Consider the following 12101-nt stretch of genomic DNA (forward strand, 5'->3'; position numbering starts at 1 on the left):
AATTCACACTAACATGACCACACACTAATGTAAGTAATAGCAGCCCTCACCTAGTACTAATTTAGGGCTTATTATTAAGCTTCTCCATACCTAAGATAAAAGTTTGGGCCAAGTAGGAGAAAAGAGATTTTAAATTTAACTTGTAAACATATTAGTGCACTTACTATAAGCTATCAGACACTTGAAATTCAAACAGTCCTCAACAAATAGTGGAGGTTCCCTAAGCTCAATGATAGTAAACTATGGCAGCACGTGCTAAGAGGTTACAGCCTCGTCAAACTCGGTATGTATGTATGTATGAATTTTAAAGATTTATTTATTTACTTGAGAGAAGAGCATGGGAGAGAGCACATGTGAGTGTGGGGAGGGTAGAGGGAGAGGAAGAATCTCAAGCAGACTTCCAGCAGAGCACAGAGCCCAATATGGCGCTGGATCTCACAACCTTGAGATCACGACCTGAGCCAAAATCAAGAGTGAATGGGTCACCAATTGAGAGGCCCAGGTGCCCCTAAATTCAGTATTTAGAAGTGTTATTATATCTGCTGGGAGCACAAATAGAAAGGACAAGTAATGTTTTTACTGAGATAATTCTGTCTTGTTTTATTTTTGTTTATTCAAACAAAAATTCTGCAAGTGTATTTTATTTTTTGAAAGGTTTTATTTATTTATTTGACAGAGAGAGAGAGCAGCAGAAGGAGAAGCAGACTCCCCATTGAGCAGGGAGCCTGATGTGTGGCTTCATCCCAGGACCCCAGAATAATGACCTGAGCGGAAAGTAGATGCTTAACTGACTGAGCCACTCAGGCAACACTGAAAGTATATTTTAACATGTTCTGGTTTCATATATAATACACATATAGGTTTGCAAACCTACACCTTCTTATAAATTATGGTAAGCATTAATTGGATCACTTATGTCTGTCATCCCCCAATCACTATGTAAGACATATTTCTGCCTATTGGTTTAGATCAGAAAAGAGAAGTATTTTCTGGGTTTGAAAGAGATACTTTAAAAATATGATTATTCATGAAATTCCAAGATTAAATTCTACTACTGAAGGTTTTTAAAACCTTATTATTAATACAGGACCAAGATAATATTTATTTTATATGGTAGAGCATCCCAAGGCAATGCACCAAAAATAAAGGCAGATCTGTCTAAACATGTATTGAGATAAAATTTTCAAATTATTCTATCTCATTCTATTGGACAATAGTAAGGCCATAATCAAATATAATATATTAGAATCAAAGAATCTTAAAAATCTGACAAATTGAAATGACCTTAAGTATCACCATCTGGTCTAACCACCCAACCAATGTTCAAACTTTCTATAAAATGTCTGCCAAATAATTACCCCTCAATGCCAAGTGACACCAGTCATATAGAACTCTACTACTTCCCTTCCCAGTCAATTATATTTAGGCAGAACTCTTATCAGAAAGTTCTTCCTGAGAGCTAAAAATATCCTACCCATAGCTTCAGCTCATTAGTCCTGGTTTTCATTATTGGTGCCAACTGCCAAGTCTACTTTCTCATCTACATCACAGTTTTTCAACAATTTGAAAACAACTTTAAGTATCTCAGTTTCTTTCAGTCTCCCTAATATGATAATGATTTTAATCATCTCAATTGTTCTTATTTCTCTCCCCTGAAAATACGACTAGCACAATGCAGAAATCTCTGTAAGTCTTGCTTTAAATTAAGTAATACAGTAAACATAAAATTGGTAAAATAAAAATATTAATTTAAGTAAGTATATATACTCATTTGTATCATATATATTGTTTACATGTAATACATATATATGTATATAAATCATTACTGTATTATCTATTTTTTTCCCTCAAATGATCTCTACCATACTGTGTTTCCCCCATCCTATACTTGCACAGATGATTTCTGGGCAAAAGTGCAATTTATACTTCCATCTACCTTTTTTAGTTTCAGTCTATTACTTTGACCCTTCAAGATCATAGTGGATACTAATTCTGTCTCAGATATTCATTATATGTCCCTAAGTCACATGATTCTCAGTTTGGATAAGTATCTCCTCCATACAGTCTTATTTTAGTCATTGATAAAATGTTAAACACGATAAGGCCAAAATTTCATCAGGAAACATCATCCAGGTTGGAAAAGTTTAACTAATTACCCAGTTGTTAACTTATCTAGTTATCCCTATACTGAGACCATACTTCTAAATATAGTCCATAGGGACTATATAAGTTATATTCAAGTTCCTTAACAAAATCTAAATATAAGATTTATAAGAGCCAAAAATCTTTGGATTTTTATTCACTCTTTAAACAAATTTTTATTGTATGTATAATTTGTGTCACGCACTAAATTGATATCATCTCTGGTGATTGAGTAGTAGATGCTACTCCCAAGAAGCTTACAATCAGGTGGGGAAAGCAAAAATTCTAATTGATGATTGCCATAGTATTATAAACATGATAGGCAATTAGGGATATATGGAAGTATAGAGTGTAATTATCTAAATCAAATTATCAGATTAGGAAAGATTTCCCAAAGGAGATAGCAAGGTTTGAGTTTGAGGTCACTGTGGGTCAGTCAGATTAAAATCTGGTTATATGGGTGTGGTGCTCTTCAGAGAGAGGTCTGGGCCAGGCATACAGATTTAGGTGCCTTAAAAAGAAAACCACTGGCTCAAAATGGTGTCACTTCAGTCAAGTCACCAAATATGGACCTAATACCTTACCCGACTACATTTCAACCTACCCTAAAAATGTAGTGTTAACTGGTTAGTCAGGAATTTCCTGACCAGCATCAATGAGGAATCTGTCACATGTGCCCTCTCCATCCCCCAAAAGATGAGGTAATCTACCCAATAAAACCCCTTGCCCTTCCCCTTAAGGGAAGGTAGCTTGCCTGAAGCAATCCTTTCTTTTGCTAATAACTTCTTACCACATTGTCCTTCCCATAAAAACCTTCCATTTTGTATAACTCTTCAGAGCATCTCTCTACTTGCTAGATGGAATACTGCCCAATTCTTGAATTTCTTCATAAAGCCAATTAGATCTTCCAGTTTACTCAGCTGAATATTGTTTTCTAAGAAGAGTCAACAGTGAAAGATGATATTTATAGCCACAGATTTAGACAAGACCACTGGGGCAGGAATTAACTAAAGATAAAAAGAAAGCATTGGCATTTCAGGTAAAGGAAAGCATACTTCCAAGAAGTATGAAAGATCAAGTGTATATGAGACCTGACTCATATGTGTTGGGTGGGAGGATAAAAAGACACAGATGCAGGAGTCAGAGGCCAGTTCAGCAAGAGCTGTGTGTGTGGAGCCAAGAAATGTGCAGCCAAGAAATGAGCCAGAGGCCAGTTCATCAAGAGCTTTTTCTATGAAGCCACAGAAAGCTATGGAGGTGCTTGAAGGGTTCTAAGCATTAGAATTACTTGCCTAGATTAAAGATTTAGAACACATCCTCTAGGGTCAGTGTCCAATATGAATTGATGGAGGAAGACAAGAAGAAGGGAGACTAATAAAGAGTTCATGAAAATGGGTGGAGAGAAGTAATTAACGCAGTGCCCACAGGGAAGTGAAAATGAAGGACATATTCTGGAGGTGAGAAAGATGGAATTGAGAAGTCTTGGACACTACTGAATTTGAGATGCTTCAGTAGAAAGAGAAGGTCTAAGGAGATGCCCAGCATTTAGGTTGGTAAAAGAGGTAGTGGTATCATTTCCTAGATAATGCATTTCCTAGATAAGGAATGCATTACTCCTGTATCAGGAGTGATGGGGAGGATTTCTGAACTCAAGTGTTATCATTTGAAGTTGAGTTTGAGGTCAAAATAGGATAGCCAGGTAGAAAATATTGGATGTATGGATATGGCATTCTTCAAAGAAGTCTGAGATGGACATAGAGCCTTAGGAGCTAACAGTGAATACATGGTAGTTACAGCCATAGATTTGGATGGAATCACTCAGGCTGACTCTATAGAAAGAGGAGAGACCAATAAATGAAGGTTAACATTAAATTCAAGCTGTAAATAAAAAGCTTACTGTATCCAAGGACTTAATCAATTTTTTTTCCTCGTTTATAGTTTATTTCTTATATCTCAATGTGTTTTAAATTTCTGAAGTTTTTGAAAGGAAATTTATCAGAAACCTTGTCAGTGTGGTACTACTGCTTCACTTATAAACATCAAAAACAATAGCATAAATTTATGTTATAGCATCTCAAAACAAAGTAAGTTAAAAATATATATAGTAAAAGAGCCAGTAAAAGTTTATGATATAATTCAAGCTCAACATCAAAATTAAGCCCTAGAATTTTAAGAACCCTGAATTTTCTATTTCTTCATTTTAAACCCTTTTTAAGTCTTGGTTGGGGGACAGAATATTGTTACAATAGTAAAATGGGAAATCTTTGTTCATGTTTGCAATACTCACACATTAACTGCATGTGTGTATACAACCTCATTGCTTTCTCAATTCTATTCAAAAAGAAAAAAAATGTAAATAAATAAAAATACCACGGAGGGAGATCTTACCATATTGAAAAACATTATGGTGGTCTGTACCTAACTTTCATAATCTCAAATATTCCTCTTAGTCACAATGTTTTTATACTTTATCAACTCATACAAGATGGGCTAACTGGATCATTCTCCAAGATACAAAGGATCTGCATATTCTTTCACAGCACATTATAATAGCTGAGATTCTTAATCTGGATATTCCAAGGAATTATGTATAATGGATCCAAAAACAGCCAGAGAAAACACTATTGTCTTCTGAAGTTTATAATTTAGTGTCAATAAATCAAAATTCTTATAAAATGCTCAAACAAAAAAAATACATAAATCTTATTCTCCAAGGCACGCCTTTTTTTTAAATAAGTCAGATTTTTGGCAGCATCACCATGGCAACTGTTAATAAAGTTTTATCTAGTCTCATAATAAGATAAAATAAATAAAATAAAATTTTAAATTTCATGGTAGAAAATTTCAAAAATAAAATTTCAATTAATTACACAATGTATTTAAAATACCATGATATGGGCTTACCAAGTCTATGTTGGGCCTTCTATTTGTCAATTTAAATGTTCAGCAAGAGAACCTTATTGTTTCATTCTTAACCTACTAGATTTAACTTTAAAAATCTGTCTTAAATAACTATAGACATTGTAAACATATAGCCAGTTTATATATAAGACAATTTAATAGCATAATTCTGAAAAGGGACAAAATGTCTTCTAAAGGACTATTGTAAGATATATGGTAGTGACGGGTATCTGGGTGCCTCCATTGGTTAAGCACTGGACTCTTGGTTTCTGTTCAGGTTGTAATCTCATGGGTCATGAGACTGAGCCCCATGTTGGGCCCCACAATCAATGGGTAGTCTGCCTGAAGATTTGCTCTCTCTGTACCCCCAAAATAAGTAAATCTTCAAAAAAATGGGGGGCACCTGGGTGGCTCAGTGGGTTAAGCATCTGCCTTCGGCTCAGGTCATGATCTCAGGGTCCTGGGACCAAGCTCTCATTCTCATCGAGCTCATCATGCTCTCTGCTCAGCAGGGATCCTGCTTCCCCCTTTCTCTCTGTCTGCTTCTCTGCCTACTTGTGATCTCTCTCTCTCTCTGTTAAATGAATAAATAAAATCTTAAAATATTTAAAATATTTAAAAAAAAAAAGATACATAGTAGTTCAAAGACTTGCTGTTGCCAGCTTCTGAACTCTTTGATTCATGACATTTGATTGGGGGCAGAGGGTGAGGGACAGGCAAGAGGTAGTGGAAGAGAGTTCTATCAGCTTCCACATATAGAGAAACCTGACTGATTGAAGCTGGCCTAACCCACACATAGAGTCACCATGACTGTAACATGTATGCAACAGTTTGTATCAATATGCCAACATTCATCAAGTAAAAAATACAAAAAGAGCTAAAACATGAGAATGTGTCCTTTCCCTGGGAGGAGTAAGGCCTGACAATGTCCATTTTGCTAACAGGCTTATCTCCTGATTGTGACACCAAAACTCTGAACACTGAAGAACAGTAATAATTGCAGATGGTGATTATTCCTAAACCTACCCCACCAGATACTTCATATCCAACTGGGCAGACAGCTAAGGAGGGACACGTGAATGTAACTCAGGGCCATCCCGTAATACACACAGAAATCTGGCCCTGACATCAGACTCTGCAGCACTGAAATAAGTAGGACTAATAAACTTGAAAACCAAGAGATACTTCTAAATCAGGAACTTTATTTAATGCTAACCTATATGTACATGATACTGACTCCAGACTTCCAGTCTCACATGGTCAGACAGATATCCATCCCAAAATACCAATTTTAATATCCTTTCTTAACAAAATAAACTTCCCAAAATGTTCCTATCTCATACGGAATATCTACAAAGCTATCATGGTCTATCTTTGAATAATGTTGATTCTGAGATGTCACCCATGATCAATATGACATTTAAAACATCTTAATTAAAAAATGACCTATAACAGCAAATTAATTTTTATTCCAGATCACAGCATATGTGATCTTATTACCTAAAGATCCCTTATATTTATGAAAGTTATTTACTTACAAACTCTTCAATTGCTCTAACCATTAGGTATTATAAAAAATATGCTGTTATTCACCAGTAATATTAACCATTCCTATTAAAAAAAAAGTCCAAACCACAAAAGGAGTTGGTGTTTCAGATTTAGATTTTGTTTTTACAAGTAACTTCAAATTTCGTGACATATTTTTTGAAAAATATCCTTTTCTGAAAAATATTTGAAATATTTGAAAAAATATTCCTTTTTTGAAAAGGAAAAATATCCTTTTTTGAAAAATATCCAATTTTGAAAAAAATAATTTTCCAATCTAAGCCCTTTGCAGAAAAATATTGAAATAGAAAACTGATCTACCATGTGAATTTTCTTCTTCCATGCATCAACATAAATGAAATATACCTTAAAAATCATACTATAGCTAATTTTTAAACTGATATTCATTTTTTTATTTATTTATTTGATAGAGAGAGATCACAAGTAGATGGAGAGGCAGACGGAGAGAGAGAGAGAGATGGAAGCAGGCTTCCTGCTGAGCAGAGAGCCCGATGCGGGACTCGATCCCAGGACCCTGAGATCATGACCTGAGCCGAAGGCAGTGGCTTAACCCACTGAGCCACCCAGGCGCCCAACTGATATTCATTTTTAGGAATTTTTAAAACCATCTTTTTGAACTGCTGTTGATCAAAACATGGAATTTCAGTATCCAATTATAGCTCCATATTTAGAGTAAGAAAGAAATAGTAATTTTTTTCCTAATTTTATAAAATATGTACATAAATTGTATAATCCTAGAGCATGAACAAAACTTTATAAAACTTTATCTTAAGCACTAGGTATTAGTTATCACATTCTAAACCTCTCCTGTGAAACCAATGGGTACATATTCTGATATGAAAAGTTCTGCTGATATGCTTTAACAAACCACCTTACTTTGATAAAAAATGCACTAATATTTCTCCATATAATAATATAAGACATGAAGGACGTACGATGGGCATAGATACTGCTTCTTTTTCCCCTTCCCTTTCTTTGAAGACTTCTCTTTAGAATAAGCTTCTTCAACCCATAAGGAAATTAAAATAAAAAAGGCAATCGCCAATAAAAACTTCATCTTGAAAGTTAAGTTTCAGGAGATCAATCTACAAGAAAGAACAAGAAAAGGTTTACATAACGTGATAACAATACGACTGTAGAGAGTATGACCATTACTACCCAAAGGACAAGTACATTTGTACATGAAATTCTCATTGCTCAAACCTATGTGGTTGGCCTTCATTATATATTTGTGAGTAAATGTTAAATGGAATAACCGTTCTTAGAAAATACAACCCCAAGGAGGTATAAAAGATAAGTATGCAAAATTTCTGATTTTATGTTAGAGATCATAAATTGACATTGAATTGCACAATATTCAATATATGCTTAGAAAACTACCTGCAAGGATGTTTAACACAGTGTTAAAATGGTTTCCTTCTTCTTGTACATTTGGATTTTTTATTTCCTTTTTCAATTTCTATATTTTTGAACTTTGCATGTATATTTTTTCAAAAATAATAAAACTATTCTAATCACAAAGATTAAAGAATTGACAGAGATAAAAGAAAAATATTAGCCTCAAAATTTCAGATTTAAATTCGGTGTTTTTATTTATACACATTAAATTTGCAAGTTACCTTTTACCCAAAAAGGGTGCATATTGACTTAAGGTATTTTGTTGGCTTTCCCACTTTCATGATATTAAGATTGATCGAAGATGATTTTTGACTCTACATTCTAGGTAACATAATATGGAAAAAAAACTATCAAGTATGGTCAGACTCTTTAAAATAATCTTCTTAGACCTATTTTAATAACACTTTCTATGCTCAAATTATAATTATATTCTTGCCGGTCCGATGCATCAAGGAAAAAAAAAAAAAGAAGAAGAAGAAGAAGGAGAAGACGAAGAAGAACTTTAAGCGTCTAGTAAGACTGGAATATTTATTGAAGTCCTTCATTTCCAAACCATAAATTGTTTCTCCATCATTGTTTTCTGCAGACTAAGAGATCTATCAGACTCCTCACCATTCACTTAATTCCTCTCACCCTTATAATCTTGCTTCTCCTGTGTCATATTTTGCACCTCCCTTTCTCCCAGGAATTCTTATTTTCTTCCATGTATCCTTTACAGCACCCTATGGCAAGCCAGAGGGCTTCTTCCCAGGCCCCCTCTCCGAGGACAACAGAGAGGGCTTATCATACCCAGAGCAACAACAGAAGGTTCTCCTCTGGCAACTTCCCACTGGACGTTCCCTTCCCCCATCCCACGGTGGCATCGGCTTCCACACACCTCTGCCCACAGCAGCAGGTACTTCTCCCACCTCCACATTCTTCCCCAGGAAAACAGGAGGGCCGTCCCAACGGTTTGAAGGGGCCAGAGAAATCCAACCCTATGCTCCCTGTCTTCACCTCCAACCTTTCAAAGGGGACAGCTGCAATGACTGAAGGAGCTTCCCAAAACAACGCAAGGAGCCCTCCCCGCAAATCCTGCGTTCTCCCAGTTTCCCCCAGCTCTCAGCATCCTTCCATCCGGAGCGTATCCGCGCACGCCACCGGATCGCTGCATCCCTGACTCGGCTGCCCGGCGCCCCGCGCCCCTTTACCCACGCCGGGCAGCACTCGCCTCCTCCCCCTGCACGCCGCAGTGCTCCCCGCGCCTCCACCACCCCAGGCTTGACCCGGTCCTTCCGCAGAGCGTTTTTTCCCGTCCCCAGACCACCGCCGCCTCCCTCTGCGGGTCCTCTCCTGCCCTCCTCCCCCACCCCAGCCAAGAGCCCCCGACACCTACCCGAGGCGCCCCCGCCCGCAGCCGCCAGGCGAGGACGCGGCGGCTCGGGGCCCAGACGGCGGTGGCTTCTGGGGGTGCGGCGGGCGCAGAGCGGGGGCAGCTGCGTCCCCGCCGCCCGCGCCACCGCCGAGCTCGGCTGACGCGCCTGCTCGGGCCGCGGAGCCTGCGCCGTGGCGCCCCGCCGCCGGGCGTCCGCAGCCGCGCTCCGGGCCGCTGCGGGTCCGCGGGCCGCGCTGCCGGGAGCCAGGAGGGCTGGCGGGACGGCGGGACGGCGGGACGGCGGGCCGGGCGAGGGAAAAGGTGTTCCGAGCGCGCCTGGAAGGACGTCACAGCACCTTCCCCTCCGGGCACTGGAGGGGTTTCTGTGAAATGTAGTCCCCCTGCAAGGGACTAGAAAAGACGGGCGCGGGGAATGGGGCATGAGGACCGTTTTGATACAGAGGTTGGGGGGAGACTTTTCAAGGGGCTGGAATTCATTTAGGGTCAACTTTGGATCACTAGGAACAGAAACAGGAGAATAACAGATGACCTTCTTGGACCAGGGCGGACAACGCGTAGTTTCTGAAATTCAGTCATCGGACTCCTGACATCTAACGTAATCGCTGAGTCTTACCAACAATTTCTAAAAGCCTGACCTTTCTAAGCAAACGTAAATTAGTCAAAATCACTGAAATCATGTAATCCTGCACTTGACAGTTTCAAAACCCTTGCCCTGCATTGTCTCCTTTGGCCCTCACAAGGTTCATTCCTGGGCAAGTTTTATGTCGTCATTCCCGTTTTGCAGATGAAGAAAGTGAAGTTCAAATACATTAAGGGATTATTTAGTGTTACATATTTTGAATGGAATTTACCAGAGACTCAGTCTGATATTGACAGGTATGTCCTTGGCCTTCTGGTAGCCAACTGTTGGTTGTGGTCGTTTTCTAAGAAGCCTTTCATTTGACAAAACACCTTTGGGTGGCAAACCTTTCCCATTACCTCTTAATGCTAGAGCTAACTGACTTTTTTTTTTTTTTTTTTTTTTTTTTTTTTTTTTTTTTTTTTAAGAAAGCATTGTCTCAGGGGCACTTGAGTGGCTCAGTCAGTTAATTGTGGGACTCTTGATTTTAGCTCAGGTCATGATCTCATGGTGGTGGGATGGAGTCCTGTTTTGGGCTTTGGGCTCAGCAGGGAGTCTGCTTGAAATTCTCTCTCCTCACTCTTCCCCTGTGCTACTCCCCTTCTGTGGTTGCTCTCTGTCTCTCAAATAAATAAATCTTTAAAAAAAAAATCATCATCTCAGGTGAGCATCACTTTGCATCATACATTTGGACCTACACATGAATTCACTAATAAATACTTCAACCCATATCTATGCCAGGAAGGGAATATTTCCTATGTATAACCATGTTCTATAAGCTCACAAGGTGTTCTGCTGCCTAAGGTTAGCATTTGATCATTATTTTATTTAAAGAGCTAGCCTGGGTGGCTCAGTGGGTTAAAACCTCTGCCTTTGGCTCAGGTCATGATCCCAGGGTCCTGGGATCGAGTCCGTATCAGGCTCTCTGCTCAGCAGGGAGCCTGCTTCTCCGTCTCTCTCTGCCTGCTTGTGATCTCTGTCTGTCAAATAAGTAAATGAAACCTTTAAAAAAAATAAAATAAAGAGCTATCCTATTGGAGTCTTCAAATTGGATCAGGAGAGGATCTTGGATTTTACAAGTGTATAAAGGAGAATTTCATTGATCATATAAGTTTAATAAGATAGAAGTTTTGGCGAGCAAGTCATGTAAGAAAGTGAACGGGAACAGAATTTGCTACCTCAAGATATATGTCTTTGGAATAAGGATTACATTGAGCTGATTGTTTTTACAAAGCAGCAGACACAAGAGAAGCTCTGAAAACTAGGTAAAAAAGTTACCCTTTTGTGAAAAAAAAAAAAAAAAAACCCGCACATTTATAAGGGAAGTCTTCATTTGCAAAGGTGTTTCCCTTTCTCTGTTTCTGTCTCTGTCTCACTCTCTCTCTTTCTTTCTCCCTCTCTCTCTTTCTCTATACCAGGGAGAGGAGGAGGGTGACTAAATCTCTAGAAACTCTTGTTGATGGAGAAGTTACTGACTTAAATCTGTATAACAGCATACCCTTAGTTACTGTGCTATTCCTGGTAACCTCCACAACTGGCCTTCCTGACAACCTTTTCCCCTCCAATATCTTCTTTTGTCTTTAGCAGTAAATGGTATTTAAGACCATGGCTTGGGCCATTTTAGAGGGTTACTCAGTTTTCCTGGATGCCTCCCAAGTATATAAGAAGTACACATGTTATTAAACTTCTGTTTGTTTTTCTCCTGTTAATCTTTTATTAGGGGGGAGGACAAGGGGAAGTGGTTCTTAGCCAAGAACCTGGAAGGGTAAAGGGAAATTATTTTTTATCCCCTACAGAAGGATAAACGAAAAGTTTCATGCAACCAAGGGAGTTCAGAGGTCAAAGAAAACCACAAACTTTGTTTTCTCATAATCAAGGTATCACTAAAAGTTTGGAATAATAGGATATTCAGATTCCTGTAATGAAATATACCCACCTTCTGCTTACAAAAATCTTAGGAGCACATTTAGAAGGGCTTATGTGTATAAATACCTAAAATTAACTGGTTTACCACCCTTAGTATTATTCTGTAATTATGCCATTTATGGATGTATTATTGGAGAATTAGTTATTTATAAGAAAAGCATGTCCAACTGTTTA

At 38.3% G+C, this 12101-nt stretch overlaps 1 protein-coding gene across 1 annotated transcript in view; it reads right to left on the minus strand.

Annotated features, from left to right (window-relative positions):
* The window catches only part of GLRB (glycine receptor beta), a 100761-nt gene extending 91091 nt beyond the window's left edge, over positions 1-9670 (minus strand). The window contains exons 1-2 of the mRNA XM_032332694.1: positions 9383-9670; positions 7545-7694 (exon numbers count right to left, since the gene is read on the minus strand). Coding sequence (XP_032188585.1) covers positions 7545-7666 — 122 coding nt within the window. The 5' untranslated portion in view covers positions 7667-7694; positions 9383-9670. The remainder of the gene's footprint in view (positions 1-7544; positions 7695-9382) is intronic.
* Between the last annotated feature and the right edge of the window lie 2431 nt (positions 9671-12101).

This window comes from Mustela erminea, chromosome 2 (assembly GCF_009829155.1).
Source record: "Mustela erminea isolate mMusErm1 chromosome 2, mMusErm1.Pri, whole genome shotgun sequence".
NCBI classification, from domain to species: domain Eukaryota; kingdom Metazoa; phylum Chordata; class Mammalia; order Carnivora; family Mustelidae; genus Mustela; species Mustela erminea.